This window comes from Dermacentor silvarum, chromosome 6 (genome assembly GCF_013339745.2).
Source record: "Dermacentor silvarum isolate Dsil-2018 chromosome 6, BIME_Dsil_1.4, whole genome shotgun sequence".
Taxonomy (NCBI): Eukaryota; Metazoa; Arthropoda; class Arachnida; order Ixodida; family Ixodidae; genus Dermacentor; species Dermacentor silvarum.
The window spans coordinates 46,629,593-46,649,590 of record NC_051159.1 but is presented as its reverse complement, the minus strand read 5'-3'; the positions used below and the strand labels follow the sequence as shown (position 1 = coordinate 46,649,590).

Sequence of the window (19,998 nt, the reverse complement as noted above, 5' to 3'; positions counted from 1 at the left end):
GATACACATTATACAGTAAAATTAGTGTTGCGTGTGAATATAGTCAGTGGCTTATGGTGTATGTTATCGTTATTGTGGCTTGCCTGCTTCACGATAACGACGCAAGCCTTCCCCTTCATCTACTACACCCATCGCGCAGTAGCTTGCCTATTTTTCCTGAGCAAAAAACGTAATAGATCGTTGCTCAACGTCTGAATGTTCATACGGGAAAAGTGCAGCTATCAGGGGAGGAACCAGATTCATGGCGGAGAGACCTTTTGTCTATGCTTGAATGACCGGGTCTGACCTCCCAGTGTGCCTCAAGGGGCTATGACAGACGCCGTATAGTTGAGGGCTTTTGCTTAAACATTTTCCCATCTGTTTTTTTATTCACTTGGACCAAAAAGCCGCCAGACGTACGCTTCTAAAACAATTTTTTGCTTGGCCAGTTACCGCCACTTTGTTTTGTATCAGGCACGTCTGCTTCTAACGTTTTTACTGCCTTTTTCCTGGGCCGATCGCGAAGGTAGTGTGACAAATGGGACAAAGCGTATGACGATGACGACGAACTTGCAATTTATTCTGAGCCGCACTGGCAATGATGACGTTGCCGATGATAACAGTGCCGATGATCATGGTTGTTATGGTGATTACGATGATTGTGATGATTAGGGCAAAGATGATGACCATGATGATTATTTTGGTCATAGCTGATGAGTAAAAGTTAGCAGGCGATTCAACCTCTAGTTGACGTCGATCAAACGTTCTCGCTCCCGCACGGTTCTCGTAATAAATTATGTGCTTCATACATCCCAATATCCCCTCTAACTCGCGCAGGAATACAATGTCTTCCGTCGACTTCAACTAGAGGTTGGATCGCCTTCCAAGTTTTTGTATACAACCACCAACGAAGTGCGGCCACCTCAGCAGGAACTCAAACCCGGGGCCTCGGCAGAAGGACATAGCCACTGGTCCTCCTGATGCAGGTTTACTGACAATTATCGCTGGCTGAATACGGATGAGCTTCCGTCGGGCCGAGTGAAGGATATGAAGTTAATGGACGCTCACAGCTTTTGGCAGCATAGAGCAGCTTCAAAGCACAGCATTCAGCTGAGTGGCACGCCTGTGCTTTCACGTATACGGCGAGACCACCAAATGCATTCGCTGCAATTGGCGAGCGTTTGGTGATGGTGACATATTCAATTGTCGCACGCTGCCACTTTACAGAGCCGAAGAAGCGAGACCAAAATCTTGCGTCAATCCGTGCGACATCCGTATTTGACCGGGGTGCCACTTCTGTTATTTCTCGAGGCGCCGGTTGTGGCGTCCCTATAGTTGTGCACTTCTTTTGTTAACTCTGTTATGCGTGGACTAAAGAACCAATGTATTGCACAGCTTGGTCCGTTCCATCGATACATATAAACCTTAAGAAAGCGTTGAAGGCGGTGAAAAAGGGAAGTCATCGTGAGCTTCTGCGAAAGTTTCAAAGTATAGAGACACAGCGCGTTTTCTTATTCCTGTTGTCTTTCTGGCTTGTTACGTCTCCGCTTACGGTGGTAGCACCATTTTGATAATTACGACGCAAGCTATCAAGAATGACAGTATTTTTATTTGCCTTCGCTGTTCGTTTAGGCAATAAGGATTTGCTCCTGTCCCTTAATATTTGCGTTGAGGTCCCCAGCATGAGTTACAGCATGCTAACGTCATTCATGTGGCGCAAGGTAATCGTATTTTATGCTGCGCCAAGAAATAAAGTAAACAAATAGAAGAGAAATTCACTTATTTGTGTCTCCTGTTTTTTGTTTTCTCTCTCTGTCCCTCATGACCCGGCAGGCCACGGGACTGTTCACGTGGTTGAGCGGCTGGCCGGTGCAGTACACGAACTGGGCTCCTCTACAGCCGGGTGCTTCGAACGGCGATCGACGGTGTGTCGCTTCCGACCTCGCCACGGGAATGTGGAGCGTCCAAGCCTGCGACACGCACCTCTCTTTCCTTTGCCAGTTCAACAATGGTTAGTTGTTATTGGCTCTTACGTTCAGCACATTTAGAGTGCTCCAGGACAACCCGACAAAGTCGGAATGTTCTCGTTTGTTCTGTCGTGTCTGAACGGTTTGTCGTGTCATATTGAGCGCGCACTGGAGTGTATTTGGGAAGGCTTGCTATTGGTCTAGAGGGTTCTGATGGTTCAGATGGTCCATAGTGGTCTGGATAATTCTGATGATTCAGATGGTTCATAGTGAACGAGTAACAGCGCGAACAGACGAGGATGACACGAAAAGGCAGTGCATGTGTGTGTGTGTCGCCTTCTTGTCTCCTTCTCGTTAGTTCGCGCCGTTATTTGTTCGCTGTGGAGCGTACTGTTGATGTAGTGTTGGATACCTTGCTTTAACTCCGAATCGCACCTTTCGGGCTTTGACTTGATAACCAGTAAAAGTTAGTGGTAGCAGTGAGCTTGGCAGGTTGCTTTGAGACTGTATATTGCGGTTGCCGATACTAGCAGGATTCACCAAGCAAGGCGGGTTCTGCCTCAAGGTCACCCCCATGTTTACTGGGTTTTGCGCACCTTGCAATGCTGGCCAAAACGTGTCGTGTGGCGAGTTGGTTTTTCGTAGCTTGCAAAATGCTCAATAAACACAAATGACTTGCAAAGAGACCGTTTTGATCCTCCCGATGTCTCATAAAACACGAAGGATAACGCCAATAATACACGAACAATAACTTCACTTCCTATCACACAGTTTGGAAGCGGCCATACTGGCACTGATTAGGTCCCACGAGTGCTTTTTAACAGATCTAGCCAAAGTTGGTATATTTCTTTTGTGTCCCCCTAAGCTGCTACAGACTTGCGTCGATTGGTTTGGCTGTAATGAATTCCAGAATAGCTCTGTGCTCCTGGCTTGGACTTGACACTCATTTCCAAGGTAATAAAAACTGAGTGCGGAAAAATCGTACAAGACGAAGCTGTCTGCAGTTGCTCTTTCATGTTGTTGTTTTTTTTAAAGTGAGTGCTTTTGTTGACCTGTGTCTGGAGAAAATTTTGTGCCAATCTCTATTTATTTATTTATTTATTTATTTATTTATTTATTTATTTATTTATTTATTTATTTACTTATTTATTTATTTGTTTATTTATTTTGAGGTATCTGTATATTATAATGGAGCCGATTAACGAATGGCGATAGCTTTGTTAAAGTACCCAGGAACAATCTCTTGGCTTTTTACAGCAACAATAGTAAGACACACTCAATTGTGAGCGCTTATAGTAACAGCAGTATACAAAAAGGCTGCTATCTTTAGGTGGGTTCATAGATGTTGATGACCTTTAAAGTGCATTGCACCCCTCCGGCGTCCAATCAGCATTCTTGCGAAATGATATTACCTATTGTTGACCATGAGTCGTTCTTAGCATACGTTCATGCCGCTTCGTTATACAGATGGTAGCGAAGGCCGTTCTGGTACAATCATTTTAATTACGAGGAATAGTAATATGCTTGCTAATCTGGTCATCAAAGTTGAGTAACAGGTGAATGACAGTGAACATTCTCGGTTCATTCCAGAGAAACCACCCGAGGTGCCGCACCATGACGGCGCATGTCCCGAACACGCCAGAAACTGGATCGACGTGGGCAACCCTTATTGCTACTGGCTCGAAGCAGAGCGCGTCGTGGATTTCAACGAATCCGTCGCTATCTGCAATAGCAAAAGTAAACAAGCGTGCGCCTATTGCAGAAACAATTGTCCTGATAGATTATCTTTCTTGAATTTAAGTGTATCCTGAGTGAGATTTATTCCATTTATCGCAGACTCAACACTAGCCAGTTTTCACTCCAAGGAAGAAATCGGAAGGCTCAGTCCGTATCTTCGCAAATCGCAGCACCAGCTGTGGATTGGGCTCGTCAGTGGCCACAACGGTACGTGCATTGAGCTCATGGAAACCACCGAAAAGCCCTCAGCTACACCCTGCTGAATACGCTGGTAGTCGTCCGATTTGATAGGGGGAAAAGAAGTCTATTGGAACACTGCCTTTTTTTTTTTTCGCGCTTAATTCCTAAGTGTTTGAAGACGTTGCTTTCCCCGGAGGGCCCGCGGTAATGAGGAAGAGAGTGCAACGACTACCCCAACCTTCTGTTAGCAGCTTCGAAAGCCATCATTTGCTCGAACTATATGTTAGAAGCGCACCGGAGCAGACTATTCACTCGGACAAAGTTACCCTCTTTGAAGATTGTTATAAAACAACGCCTTTCATGAAGAACCGTTTGTTGATGCTGTATCCTTGTAATTACTTCACATGGGGTTATTTGAATTGTTATTCACTGCCGTATTTCGCCTTCGGTAATGGCAGAATGGTCTAGCATTAGGGAATGTAAGCTTTCTCCAATACCAGTGATAAAAAAATTTATCAATCGTTCACACATGCGGAAACATGCTTCTGGCTTCAGACCAGAGATTAATCTTTTATTTTATTCATCCTGTTTAATTTCTACGGGAAATAATAAAAGCCGAAATGTGACAGAGTAGTCGAGGCGTCTGAGGAGGATAAAGAAAGGAATATACCCCAATATTTGATTTGCGCACATTGTGCAACTGCTAAAAACCTTCTACTCGCAAAACTACCGTAAGGCGGTGCAAGCATTTAATGGGCACCATCAAGCGTACGTTAGCTACGTGCAGCCGAACATAAATGAATATTCGTGTCACTCTGCAGATAGCTACGAATGGCTGGACGGTTCTCCGCTGAATTACGAGCACTGGAAGAATGGTGAACCGAACAACATCGATGAAAACTGCGTCGAGATGCGACAGTTCGACGCGCTTTGGAATGACGTCCACTGTGACTTGAAAAACGGCTTCATATGCGCCGTGGAGAAAGGTGAGCGAATAAGACAACATAGAAAATTTGCGTAATCAATAATAAATAACATCGCAGTGGGCAAAGCTCAACTTGGGTGATTCTACTTTCTTCGAGATCCGATAAGTTAGCACCTGTTATGGCTTGCCGAAAGTTGCGCACAATTATCATTATTTTAGCGATCGTAAAGCTGATTATCCTGCTTTCAGAACGCGACCATATTTATTATAGTCCCTGTTTTGTCACTGTGGACAAACAACCCTTGTCGGAGGAAACGAAATGCAAATGATGCACAGCGGCCACCGTGGTGCCCTTCCTCCATCGCCAGGCCTTCATTCTTTAAAAGTGAACATTTTCTTGCATAGAGGTGGGAAACAACTTGGAGTTGTGTGTTGGGCAACACGTTTGAAGCAAAGCGAGTCGGTCCAGCACGTCATAATCACGTCAGACCACGCTATATGTCAGTGGCGCACCGATGGGTGGGGGGCTTTCGGAGGTTGTAACCCCCCCCCCCCCCTGAGGCCGACTTAACCCCCCCTTTTGTTTAACCCCTTTTCTTTCCTTGCGCATTTCAGTACTGCAACTAAGATGTCAGACGCGCAATCGTCTGCATACTCGAAAAAGGCGCATTTTTTAACAATTTCCCATGAAGAAATCACAATTAGTGCTGTTTAGATGGTATTGGCAAACTGTCAACACCCCTAGCTGAGATCCTGGGTGCGCTACTGTCTAGCTCTCCCGCTCTGTATACGTTGAGCCACGGCACAGCAATCGAACAAGTGCGCACTCGTTAAGAATTACCGGGAGCCAAACATTACAGGCCAATACTGTTCACATGTTGAGCCAGCTTCTCCAGGGGAAAAGCGAAGGCATTGGCTTCACAATAAGTTGGCTGTCCAATGCTGGCGGCGTGACGCAACGCTAGTTTATTTCGTTCCGTCAAGCTTCTATGCCTCTACCCGGCCACCTCCTCTCTCGACCCTGTTTTCGGTTGGTCATTTTATTTCCATGTAGTGTGGACTGACTCCAAGGTCAATGCAAATGTGGAATAATCAGATCTCGGAGATGACGTAATCTAAACTCCGCTGATGCCGCATATTGCGTAACAAAAAGTTGGCCAATTTTACAATCCTTGTAATTAAAGGGGGTGACTTGCTGGGCCGTTTCTCATACTAGCGTGCGGTATGCAACCTTGCGAGGGGTTAACGCGGTTCGTTGCACTTTCCTTATTGGAACGTTTCGTATGAATTCCAATAATTCGTTATGTTTTTCGTATAATTATTATGAAAATCTTATTGAATTCATACAGAATCCGTATAGATTCCGTAATAATTATGCGGAAACATGCGGAGCAATTGGAATGGCATACGGAACGCTTCAAAAGGGTTGTGGGCGATTGATTAACAGCATTGACAACATGCATCTCTGTCTAACGTTTCTCTGTGCTACAACCGTGATGACAGTGAGCTTGCTTCATCACTTGAAATAAGTCGCACTGTCCTGCAAGTAATTCGGTTATCCGCTCTCCTAACATGGCGCCACGAGAATTTGTGTACAATTGCTGCTCTGATTATGCCGAGTATTATTAAAAACTATTATATCATTTGGACATAATATACAACTGCACGGGTCGTGTGTTTCTTTGAATGTCATTCACACTGAAACGTTTCATAAACGCCTCGCTTAACGCACATTCCACAAAGCGCGTTGAATACGGCACGCTTTTTTTTATGATATTGCTGTCAGTTTTCTGTGACAATAACGGGAAAGATTGCAGCGTTTACTTTCTGTCTCTAAATTTTGGAAAATGATACTTGGTTCATCCCAAGAGATTAAGTGTGAACAAAACAAGACACGAAGAATTACGCAGAAAGCAGCTGTCTTCGTGCGATCGTCCCATTTTCTTGCTGCTTCATTGTTCATGCATCAATTTACTTGCGCTGGTTCCTTCATTGCATCTCTGACTCCAGCTTCCAGTTCCTTGCTTCCTGTTTAGGGTCTTATCGTCACATTCAATGCCTCTGCTAAATACGCCAACTTACTCGCAAGAGAAGTATGTTTTCAAGCCGCGTACAAAAAGAACAAGATAAAAATTGTGATCAGTGAACAAGATTTCCGCACATTTGTCCATGCATTGTGGTTCCTGCACGTGTGAGCCAAGTCTCTCTGACGTTCGCATACTCGGCAAAAGCAAAGGTGCCTTAGTACATGAGTTCATGGAGGCATATCACATCAGAAGGAAATGATATATTTGCAACAGCAATAATGTACGTTGTTGGCCCTGCTGCAATGAGCAGCAGTTTTCTTTCGCGTGTTTGTTGAAATATGCATGCCTGCTGACAATTGAAACTACATTGCATTTTGGTCTGTTTTCGTTGCGCAAATGCGTTTGCGCACGCTGGACGCTTGCTTTTAAGCGTACCTGTCGTCTGAATACAGTTGGTTGCAAGTTACGGTCGTTTCGTATCTTCTTTTCACGTATTCTCCGTCGCAAGAAGTATGTATAAACTCGCCCAACCACATGTAGTACACAAGACAGATGGCAGAAAAAAAATTGTCTCTCAACGTGGTGCGGTTGATTGGACTGTGGGCCAGAACATCATCAGTGTGCTAACCCTGCTCTCCATTTTTTTCATTCATTCTAGAACCTCAAGGTGACGGAAATGAAGGTGAGTGTGAAACTCTCTTTCTTGTAAGATGTCTTGGCATATTTTCGTGATTGATGGAAAACGTTATGTGGTTTTCATTTACCTGTATTGATAAACTAGAGGCTCTTACTGGTTCAGTCTTCTTCGAGACTCCGTAGGCGACTCTGAAGTTTCGCAATGTTATTAACGCATATTGACCAATAACAACAATATTAATATTATTCAACGTCACTCTGCACAGGCAAAATAGTGTACTTGTGCATAAATCACCTATTTTTCCAGCCGGTACCCAATACTTTTCTTGGAGAAAGCAGGAAATGTGAACTTTTACGCAATGGTTTGTGCGTGTAAGTTTGTATATTATATTCTCACGTGGCACTCAATATATCATGGTTGCACGCACTTGGTTGCACAAAAAAATCACCAGGAAGGTGCAGTTACTGTACACGAACCGTAGCCATGGTTCGTTTTATTGCGATAGCAATTATATGGACACGCCAAAGCAGATTCCTGCCGTTGGCGTCGCCGTCGCCGTGAGGTTCCGTATGACGTCATCGGAGATGAAATCGTCGCCGCGCGCCGAACGCTGCATGTGCGAGTGATAGGGCGCGAGGGACGCGCGCTTTCACGGGGAGTGAACCCACGGCGGAGAACAAACGCGTGTTCTCCGCCGTGCTCCCTTAAGGGCTGCAGAAGTGAGCGTCTCTTTCCTCCTTTTATTGCGATAGCAATTATATGGACACTTCAACCGGATTTCTGCCGTCGGCGTCGCCGTCGCCGTGAGGTTCCGTATAGATAAAATCTGCGCCGCGCGCCGTATGCCCGAGCGGAAGCGTGCGGGACGCGCGCTATCACGGAGAGCGAACGCACTCAATCTCCCACGCGCAAGCAAGGAAGCGGGAAGCCAGTGCCGGAGGGAGCGGGGGGGGGGGGGGGGGGGAGGCGCACTTCTACTCTGCCAACAACCGAACTCGTCGCTCGCCCGCACAGTCTCTTATCTCCACACGGCGCTGACCTTTATGCGCTGTGCATTCGCCGCTCAGTTTCCGTTGAAGCGATGGACCGCGCGTACTTTCGCCCGCTGCGGCGTATGCGCTTTCTGCCAGCGTTTTGACAGTCGTTGTTTGTAGTCATTCAGTGGGATCTATTCATGTTTGTTTGTGCGCGCTCACACCACGCTTGTTCATTCACTTAGTAATAGTCGGGCCACATTTTCCAACGCACGCTACACATTCAATGCTGCCCGGATCGGCAGTGCAGCGCTACAGGTGTGTCCCTTCGCACGCGCTGCCCAGGGGAAGCGCGTGTGAAACACCACAGTTTCACACGCGCCTTCTCGGGGTCATCGAGTCTCTCTTCATGTCGGTCTAATTACGCCGCAGCACGCCTGCTTACTTAATCAGCTCATGTTTACTACAATTCATATTGCTACCAAAGCCGCTCACCTTACCCATAGTGAAATCTTTTTGCGCACACAATTGACACGGACACAGTGAAGGGGAGACACACGAGCGCTTACTCACAACTGTTTATTTTCGGAAAGATACAAAACATATATACCACAGCTATCTGCACTGAGCATGTGCAACAAGAGTCGTCAGTGTAAACAGAAAAGATTAAAAAGGTTTCAGTGTAAAGTCGTCAGTGTAAACAGAAAAGATTAAAAAGATTACCCAGTATTCAAATATGTAAATTCTCTGTCAGAAATTGCAACCGATGCTTCACTTATGCATTTGTCAGCACACTTCATGATATGGAAGGCTTCTGTTATTTCACGTGTTAGTTTGTTTTTATCTGAAAACAGAATGTCAGTGTCAGATAAAAACAAACTAACACGTGAAATAACAGAAGCGTTCCATATCATGAAGTGTGCTGACAAATGCATAAGTGAAGCATCGGTTGCAATTTCTGACAGAGAATTTACATATTTGAATACTGGGTAATCTTTTTAATCTTTTCTGTTTACACTGACGACTTTACACTGAAACCTTTTTAATCTTTTCTGTTTACACTGACGACTCTTGTTGCACATGCTCAGTGCAGATAGCTGTGGTATATATGTTTTGTATCTTTCCGAAAATAAACAGTTGTGAGTAAGCGCTCGTGTGTCTCCCCTTCACTGTGTCCGTGTCAATTGTGTGCGCAAAAAGATTTCACTATGAATTCGTACCAACTCGCCCAACTATCAGTTCTGCCGCTCACCTTACTTCGTATGACATTGCTGTGTTGCTGTCGCATTCACTGCTTCACCCTTAGGGCGAAACTGTGACATTTTCTTTTTCTTCTCCACATGTCTTACGGCATTTAGCAAAGAAGCAGCATCACACTGAATTGTAAACAGCATGTTCACAAGTTCCGGAGTCCTATACTAAACCGTACATTCTTGCTTGGAATTTTCCGATCTTCGTGCTACAAATTTCCACTAATGATTCACAGATACACGAATGTAACATTACGCATTTGTGAGAATTTTATGGTAGTAAGAAGAGTCCACCTACAACATAGCCTTTACTGTCTTCATGCCTCAACTTGTTTTTGGAGCATGAAGAATTCACCTGTCACGGTAGCACTCGTCGTGGTGGATTAGAAAGCGCGGCGGTGCTGAGTTGCGAGCTCAATCCCAGCCGCAGTGGCCACATTTGCAAAAACAGTCGTGCACTTAACTTTAGGTGGACGTTAAGGGGTCCTGAACCAACCCTTGGTCCTGGTGAAAAAACTTAGTGCGCAGATAGCATACGTTGCTGTGAACATCTCAGCTAAGTTTAGCAGTCGTGCGCGGTGCGTGGAGCTCGCAAGCGGAGCACGAAGTCACCTTTTTCTCAAACGCTCTCTTTTAAACAGAGGCCTGCTCGTCACTATTTTCTGGACGCAGATTTTCTGGACACTATTTTCGTAATACAGCAGATTTCCATTCGCGGCTGCTATTGACCAATAGCTGTCATCAACCAAGAAGGGTGTTTCGATCAGTGCGTTTCTTCCTACTGTTACAGCGTATATTTTTTGACAAATTTAATAAACAGGCTGAAGTACGAGTAAAATCTGATTTCGAATTTCGATAATAGTTACGCACTTCAGGAAGAAGCCGACTATCTTCTTCTCACGCTCGGTCGTGGCCGCCCACGTAGGAATTAAACTTCGGACAACCTGATTATCGGTGTTGTAGCCGTCGGGTCTCGCTAATTTCGACTAGCTTTGAACGCCCCGCCAAACTAGCCTAGAACCACGCGAAACTTTCAGACCACACGCACGTTGGCCAACGCGCGTTCACTCTTGGCCGCTCCTGGTTAGACCCCTTGGCAGGCAAATAATAGCGCTTCAAAATCCGCACGTTGGATGTGGCTAGTATCCGTCGGTCAAGTCGGGAAAGTACAAAGCCGGTCCGCACCATGTAGCACGGTCAGCCTGGAGCCCTGTCGTGCACAAAGCAACCGCTTGGCACTGCTGCTGCATGTAGCTGCGCTCTACTACGTAGGGTAGGTACCGCGACCGCCGAGGGGTGCCGCCGTGAGCCTGCTGACTGAGCGCACTGTGGCCCGCTGAGGACAACCATGTTTGGATTACGTTTAGCGTGTCGCAGGCACCAAAATGGGAAGTCGTGATGTTCAGCTTTGGTTGCATTGGTTGTGGGCACGCCGCGGTTCGCTGTAGCCTTCGCAGTGCAAGGCATTGAAAACGGAGCGTAAGCACTGCGAAGCGCGTGTTTGATGATGATGTATAGTGTTTATTGGCAAGGGAGTGTTTTATTGCCAATAACTCCGCTTCTGCTGAACGCAATGAAGTACATATTGCGGCAAAGTATTTCTAATATAGCTTTTTAAAATTTCAAATGCAATTCTCCACTTCGATAAAAATGGTTAAGGACCCCTTTAAAGAACCCCGGATGGTCAAGATTGATCAGGACCCCCCATTATGGAAGGCCTCATAACCGGATCGTGATTTAAGAAAAAAGAAATTTCTTCACACAAAACAGCGTGTTCACGGTTTTCATTCTTCCAAATATTTCCGGAGCATGGCTTTTGCGAAGCAGAAATCATGCTAAGAACGCAAGAATTGTTTGAGGTATGAATAGACTTGTAAAACAGGTTGATTTGCAGACCAACTGCTGGCCTCAATAGAGGGCTGTGTGCCAAAAATTTGGGGCAATTTTTGTTCTAAGCGTTTCATATCCTCAAACCTGTTGCAGCTCCTATCGCGAGTAAAAATGGGAATCAACGGGAGCAGCATGTCTTTTTTTTCTACTTCTTTATTATTATTTTTGTCACACCGTGGAAATATGACCAGGAATTTGGACATTCATTGCATTTCTAGAGCACGCATTAGGCACTAGATGAGAGAAATTATATCATTTAAGCATTTCGCTATTTATTTATTATTTCAGAGTCTAGGTTTACGCCCATATTTCTTATATTTAGGCTCATCAGATAATCTGCCGTGCCGTCTTACGCTATCGTCTCCATCTGTTTCGTAGAAAGTTGCTATATATTGATACTCATATATTACAAGGACCTTTATTTGGGTTGGTTGATTCATATTTTTCACTGAGTTTAAAGAGGCACAAGAGGGCAACATGAAAAGTTAAAGACGCCCAGGTGGTCAAAACCAATCCGGAGTCCCCCACTACGGCCTGCTTCATAATCAGATGGTGGTTCTGGCACGTAAAACCCCAGTATTTAAGTTTTTAAAGAGGAAAACATCGGAAGCATAGGTAGTAAAGTTTACAAAATTTTTAATGAAATGGCTTTCTTTTCCACTCGGCTTTCTCTATACCACGCAAGAGTTGAACAGAGAACAGTGACCGTTTATGCCATGGCTAAATAGCCATGGCTAAATAGCGCATGGAGCTGGATATGCGGAAGTATATCCGAAAATAGTGCGATGTCAAAAGCAGGTTATCACTGAACAACAAAGCGTTTGGCAGTATACGTTCACATAGCTAGTAGTATCTATGGCCGGTTATCCTCTCATTCTTGTTATTCGTATGAAATGTTACAAAGCCTGATCTCCTAGCCGTCATCTATTCAAATACGTGAAAACGCAGAACTGCTTCCTTCGGGCAAATATAGGACGGAGTTGACTGAAACTTTTTGCATTTACAAAACAAAAAAAATGATGTAACTGTTAGTAAAATATTCTTTAGGATATTTTGCATCAACATCTCCTCGACATTTTTTTAAGGATTACCATTTTTTACTCAACAGGGAAAGTGATATCGCAATTCAGACCACAGTAGTCCACAGCCAGTTACCAAACCACCATAATGAAAGCTTCGCTTAATCGCTTCAAGTACTATTTCGAGTATGGTTAGGGGAATTTGCCATCGTTCTGACTGAAGACTTGTGCTGATGTTAACTTACTCTTTATCTAAATTTATTCCTAGGTGCAGCGGCCACTCACTCCGGTAAGTGTCCACATGAGCGTATGTATCGTTATCCTTTCTCGCTTTCCTAATTTGCCAAGTCTATTTCTAGAATATATTTCTACACATTGAAGTTTGCCTCAACCACTCCTGCCAATATGCAAAAAAAGAAAGTAAAGGCTTGCTCGCGATAATGTCAGTCGTGTCAATGCTGTGAAACCTCCAGACACAAGCGAGAGATCCTTTGCATTGCGCAGCAGTGCTAACATTTTCTAAAGTTCCCGTCATGATCGATCTTCCCTCCCGTCATTTCTTTCTGTTCGCATTCGTCCCACTAAGTTGCATCACGAGGTGTTATCACCAAAACTTCGAACCTGTATTTCGTGCTTGAGCCTTTGCAATTAAATAACATTCACCTACCGCTAAGATTTACTTATTTATAGCATTCCCTAAATGTTTCGTATCAAACCAGAATTTTCCCCTTTATTTTCCCTTGAGCATGCCCGCATATCAACATAAATTTCACACTCCTTGCATATAGCTGTTCCTGATTTTTTTTTTCGTCGTTAGCATTAGGAGTTTCAAAGTGGAAGAAAAGTGCATGTGTGTCAAGTGTCGGAAGCCGGTCACGTGGTAGAGGCATACATACATCAACTACCGTCAGTTGCACTCCGCTCCTACAAGAGGCAACACGTGTATTGAGTTAGCTTCTGAACGACACCTTGCCACGACGCGTAGGTGGTTTAAATTCTAGATGCGGGACCTCGGACGGAGAGGTGTGACGTAATGCTGACGCATTTCTGTGGCATTCACCGCTAAATCACCGCTGATTTTTTTTTTCTCTCTCTCTCTCTCCTCCGAAGGCAAGAAGACCAGCGCGGGAGTGTACGTGGCCGTGGGCCTGGGTGCACTGCTCGTGATCGTGGCGGCGGCATTCGCCATTCAACAGGTCGTGCGGTACAACCAGTTCAGGCGCCGTAACGGAGGACTGTTCTCCTTCGAGAACAACGTGTACATCGACCCACCCGTTCAAGATTTAAACGCTTCGATGGGATGAACGCCTTCACCAATCGTGGGCCGGGTAGCCGCAACATAGCCTCAAGGACCAGCGCACTAAAATAAGGCACATGAACGCTCTGTAAATCGCACCGTACAGCCTCAGGCCTGCACCACTGATCCAGCTGGCCCATGTGTAGAGCGAACGTTTCAAGCCTGGTGTTATTCAGTGTGCGATTTGATAACAGTGCGAGTGCCGATCACCCTTGTTGGGACATTAGGGCCCAGTGGGCTACATGGGCGGGTTAGTATTTTTTCACTGACCGTACGACGAAAACCTGTTTTGTGTGTGGTAATCACAGCTTCGTCACTCGGTATTTGGATGGACACACTAGGCTTTTAATGGGTGAAAGAATAATTTGCCTGTCAAATTATTAGAAACGGTATCATTTCATCAAGGCGTAAAAAAAACGAAGAAAAATGTACTTTGTTGCGTTGTTTTCTGCGTGTGAAGAGAACGCAGATTAGTGGATTAATTCGAATTCAATATTTAGAAAGTTAGCGAAAGGATGGCATTAAGCAGTATTTGATCTCACAGACGGTCTTTTTAGATTTATGTGTAAGTGTGGGTGTCTCGTAAGAGTGACACATATATGAGCCTATTTTTGTCAGGTTCTTCCGCGACAGGGTGACGTAGAACTGGAACGTTCATAGGTTTATGACAAATCAGTGTTTTCAGTTGTACTTACAGCCGCCGCCAGGAGACTGCATGGTAAACAAGGTCTTGATGAAGCGACATGTTTAAATTCGGTTCAGAGTCTGAAACATGCTCTTTCCTTAAGACTGTCTATGGTTCACCAAACTCTCGCTCGAAACTTCTTGAGTATGGTGTGTCATTGAACGACGAAGGATTTCGTTCCACACGATAAATTACTAACGCCAACCCGACGCTCCATGTCAGGAAGCGAAAAAAAAGGGAGAGGGGGGCGGGTGCTTCACAATGAAACAATCTTTAGCTCGGAAACCGCACGCATCACGTCGATGGTTATGCTGCGCGGTCTCCGAACCCTAATCGGCATCTGCATAGACATTAACTTTAGTTCTCTCCTGATTATTCAGTAACTACTAGAAACTCGGATACTCTTATTACCTCGAGCGCTGCTTGCAAATCATTATGTTATGTGACGGGACCAATTAGCCTGCACAGAAGGGCCACTTTGTAGCTTTACCTACACTAGGTTACCGCTGACTCGATCGCAGCACACATATGCCGAATATGGCCTTCATCAACTCCCGAAGCTTAGTTGTCGCATTTATCGTTAGGTGTAGCAGTATAGTCGAGAGTTCCCCAAGAGACCTGATTTAGCAAGAAATAAATTTCCTCATGACATGGAGCCCCGTTTGGTGTGCGCCCGCTCAAGTTTGAAACGAGACGCTGCAAACTGACAGTTGCCTTTTTCTGTAGTTAGTAGTTACCCAAGCGATTTTAACAAGCTTATGCGCATTTGGGTAGTTCTATAAGCTATGCATTTCATAGAAAATGACCAATAAAATTCCTTTCCAATGTACTTCAATGAAATTGTCAAACAAGTTTAAGGTGTTTACATTAATCGTCTCTGTCATTGACTTGTGATAAAATAAAGCTTTTGGCTGACATGGAGGTGCCTTTTTTCTGCTTCACAAAAATCTTGTCTACTGTGACCTTAACGCGAGTGCGGCTCTATGCGATTCCCAATTTACATAGAGATTTATGGCAGAATAAATTGATAAGGTGCCAGAATGGATGGGTGTGAAGGGAAGGAAAGCGTAGTCGAGGACGGCACAAAACTAGGTGGGCTGAGAAAATTAGGAAATTTGTAGGTACAAGTTGGAATCTGCTAGCGCAACACAAGGGGTAATTGGAGATCACAGCCTTGGTCCTGCAGTGGACTTAAAGATAGGCTGATGATGATGATGATGATAAAACTGATAAGAGAAAAAATGCTTCTGAGAACTGTCGCCTCTCGGGCTCGACGCCGTGGTATTTCATATATTTTAACTAAACTACACAGTAAACCGATTTACCACTTTAAGGCTTTCTCACTGTGTCTATAACTAACACCCTTCCTTAATTTTACTAAATACGCATTTCCACAAACCATACACTACTTCAATGGGGGCTTTGAGCTGCCATAAACCATTTCTCAAGCGAAGCTTGTATTGCCTTACTCGTGTCGGCGTCGGTTTTGGTGTTGGCGTACGAAAAAAGCCCAAACCGCACGAAAATAAAAATTGCTTGTCGGGCTGCGGATTCGAACCACCGATCTCCGAGTTGCGAGACCACTATGCTAACCAATTCAGCCACTGTCGGTTTTTTCCGTTTTATTGCCATATTGACACGTATACATGTTTATCTTTCACCGGCGGCCGCTTTCCACCGGCTCACAAATGTTAAACGTTATCGCTCGGTGCAGGACGCGCCTGTATCGGAAGTTTATAGAACGTTATCGATGCTTCTTTCCGTTGCCTCTTTTCACCGAAGCTTATGTTATCTGATTGTATGACCAACGCGAATTGTCTAGAACTTTCTGGAAGACCCGTGGGCATCGGGGATTAATCTGGAACCTTCGATGACTCAGGTATAAAAGCCGACGCGTTTCGCCGCTGATCAGATTTTCGACGATCGCAGACTGTGTTCGCCGCTATCGTTGTGCTTTGAGTGTAGCTTGCTTTTGTGGGCACAGGTTCGCCCAATAAAGAATCAGTTTCGTCATACACAGTTTTACGACTGTTTTCTTCAGCGTCACTACTACGTGACAATATTTAACACATCCGACATCCTCTGTAAGTCTAGTTGCACGTACTTATAAACTTTCAAGTGCATAAGGGCATTCAATATTTGAATAATAATAATGGGGTTTTACGTGCCAAAACCACGGTCTGATTATAAGGCACGCCGTAGTGGGGGACTCCGGAATAAATTCGACCACGTGGGGTTCTTTAACGTGCACCTAAACCTAAGTGCACGGGTGTTTTTGCATTTCGCCCCTATCGAAATGCGGCTGCCCTGGCCGGGATTCGATCCCGCGACCTCGCGCTCAGTAGCCCAATCCAATATTTGAAGCACTTGCTTTTCAGTGCCTTTGTGTTTCAGCACATCTCTGAGTTTCGTGACATTCTCCAAAATATATTCGTACTCAGCACATTTTTTATTTATTTGTTATTCAGTGATACTATTAACCATCTGCTGAGGTCCATTACAGGGAGGGTACAAGGGATGGAATTTACACAAGTGCACTTGCACTTCACGATGGTCAACTAACGAGCGTAAGCACATTTATCGAAATACTTATCTAATCAGAGTTGAAAATCATGTTCGTCGTTTTTGTACACGACATCATTCCGTGTACTTAGATTTAGGTGCACGTTAAAGAACCCCAGGTGGTCTAAATCTCCGGAGTCCCCCACTACGGCGTGTCTAATAATCAGATGGTGGTTTTGGTACGTAAAACCCCGTAATAAAATTTTTTTGCCTCGATAATTTGGAGATCCCTAGAGGCAGCGCGTGGGTGATGGTTGTGGTGGAAAACATTTATTATCTATATATACAGAGAAAGAAGTGGGGTTGGCCTGAAGGGCCGGTCCCTTATTGAAATTAGGCGGGGTCCCTAGTCCGGAACCTCTATGGCTTCCGCCGCAGCTCGAGCCCTAGCCACGAGCGCTCTTTGGTCCTCTAAGGCAGAGCAGCCGAGCAGGGCAGCCTCACAGCTCTTTCGTGAAGGGGGGATGGGGGTGGGGGATAAGCCGGCTTAGAGGGGCATGCCCACACCATGTGGAAGACATCCGAGAACGTTCACTCACAGTGCGGACACTCCCCGGTGAAGGTCGGGTTAAAATATTTAAGTACTACCGGACACAGCACCCTATTACTGTAGAGCCGGAGGAGCCAGCGCTCCTCTGCTTTGGTTATGCCTGGGGCGGGGGAGGGAATCGGCCGTGGTTAGTTTTGTAAAGTTGTGTGATCTCACGGAAGTTGATAGCCGGGTTTGGTTCTGGAAATTCAGGCGACGGGTGTTCAAGCTGTGCCCGGTGATTAAGCGCGTGGGCTGAGGCATCGGCAGCCTCATTACCACGTAGACCCGTATGGGCCAGATGACGATACGCGTCTGCAGGCGTTCTCGGTAGTCGTATCGTCGAAGAATTTGGGAGGCGCGGCTAACGATGCGCCCTTTCTTTAAATTTTGGCAGGCACCCCGGGAGTCGGCGATAATGACTCTGGATTCTGGATCTGCTGCGGCGAGTGCTATGGCAACCTCCTCCGCATGTGTGGTGTTACGGGCACGGAAAGTGAGACCCTGAACAAGTTTGTTTTGGTGGATGGATGGAAACAACTTTATTAAAATCCGGCGAAGTTTGACGACCCGGGCTCAGGTCTCCCATGAGGGGACTTCGAACCCTTGCTTCCTCGCCGCCTCCCGGGCCCGCTGGACTGCCCACTCTTGTGTGTTGAGGTTGGAGCTGCGCAGAGCGGCGGCCCACTTCGACGCGAGAGCCTCCGGAGCTACTGCCATTTTCGCTGCTATAACAGGACACTCCTACAACATGTACGAGAGTGTCGCTCTTGTTGCCTGACATAACTTGCAAAGAGTACTCGGATATTGCGCGGGGAAAATGCGCCGCAATTGCACCGGACTATGGAAGGTGTGTGTCTGCAGTTGTTGCCAGACGACTGCCTGGCGACGTTACAGTTTGGGGTGAGGTGGGGGCAATATCCTCCTGCCTAACTGGTAGTCCTTGGTGATATCGTTATATCTGACTAAGCGCTCTCGGACCAGGAGGTCCGAACTCGAAGAGGGTGTCTCAGACTCTGCGAGGCGGGTCAATTCTCGCGCAGAGCGGTGTGCCACCTCATTCAAGTTAGGGGGCCCTCGTCGGTAGGGGCGGCGACGAGCGCTGGGAACCACATGATCGCGGTGCTATCGAAGTGCTGTCGACCAGCTTTCCTTAGGATCTGAAGAGCTTCGGAGGAAATGCACCCCCGCGCGTAATTACGAACTGTGGATTGGGAGTGAATAAGAACTACCTCACAGAGGGGGTCGGTAAGCGCAATCGCAATCGCAATCTCCTCCGCTGTTTCTGGGTATGCCGTGCTGACACTACACGGGTGCGTAAGCCGGGAGTTAACGTCTACGTTTTGGTGGACAAGCGCTGCTGTAAACCATCTCCCATGGCGAGGGCCGGCGGCGTCCGTATCGAAAACTCCACGACGGGACCCATAGCGTTCCTGTAAGGCCATCGCGCGCGCGGTACGTCGGCCGTCGTGAGTTCCCTTAGTCATGTTTTGTGGGAGAAGATGTATGACCAGCACGTGGCGCCAGTCCTCTGGAATCTTGTTTTGATCCTCAGACTGTGCGGTGTATGTAATATGCATTTGGTTTAGGAGGCGTCTCCCAGCCTGTGATTTACTCAGTCGCAGGTACTGGTTGTTGAGGTGCACTTCCCTGAGCTCCCCGAACGTGTTAGTCATCCCCAGATCGATGAGCCTTTGGTTTGACGTTGTGATGAGGAGATCGAGGGCGCGCTTGTAGATTTTGTGGAGAATAACCTCCAGGGCATTCTCGTCGCATTTTCGCAAACGAAGGTAGGATGCCGAATAGAGAATTCGGCTGGTAACAAATGCATTAGCCAGCCTCAAGGCATCTTTACATTTGAGAACCCCCCGTTTGTTTGAGACCCGACGGACTATACGGCCCACCTGGTCACCTACCTTGCGAAGCTTTTGGAGAGTGGTGTTTATTAGATGCGAAGCATCTTATGGTCGGGGCTATGTCATTCCCTCCCTCCCTCCGCCGTGCGTTGTCCACACCCCTACTGCGCATGCGCATCCTCCTCACCCTCCTCTCCTTGTTTTATCTTCTCTCCTCTCGGCATTCCTCCTCTCCTCTCTGACGCTCCTCTCCTCTCCGGATTGCGCAACGAATAGCAACACCTGCGGCTCCGCGCGCGATAATGCGAAGCAGCTTAGGTTAGAGGCGCGACGGTAGGCGCCCCAGAAGCACCGGCAACAGTCACCAACGCCGCGCGCGTTCGGTGCGAACGCGGGAAAAACGCCGAAGGAGTCGACAACAGTTCTGCGCGTTGCTGGTGCTGCTGCATGTCCAAGTTTATACAGCTGATAAAACTACCTTGAG

The 19,998-nt window shown here is 46.2% G+C and overlaps 1 protein-coding gene across 3 annotated transcripts in view; it reads left to right on the top strand.

The window, feature by feature from the left end:
* The window catches only part of LOC119455474 (macrophage mannose receptor 1), a 41,981-nt gene extending 26,504 nt beyond the window's left edge, over positions 1-15,477 (top strand). Inside the window, exons 7-13 of one of the 3 annotated variants that reach the window (XM_037716884.2) lie at positions 1,813-1,990; positions 3,537-3,683; positions 3,783-3,890; positions 4,685-4,849; positions 7,474-7,497; positions 12,854-12,874; positions 13,696-15,477. In XM_037716884.2, coding sequence (XP_037572812.1) covers positions 1,813-1,990; positions 3,537-3,683; positions 3,783-3,890; positions 4,685-4,849; positions 7,474-7,497; positions 12,854-12,874; positions 13,696-13,889 — 837 coding nt within the window. In that variant the 3' untranslated portion in view covers positions 13,890-15,477. Of the gene's footprint in view, positions 1-1,812; positions 1,991-3,536; positions 3,684-3,782; positions 3,891-4,684; positions 4,850-7,473; positions 7,498-12,853; positions 12,893-13,695 lie in introns of all 3 variants that reach the window. The other 2 variants (XM_049668808.1, XM_049668809.1) reach the window with 2 other exon arrangements.
* The last annotated feature ends 4,521 nt before the right edge of the window (positions 15,478-19,998 follow it).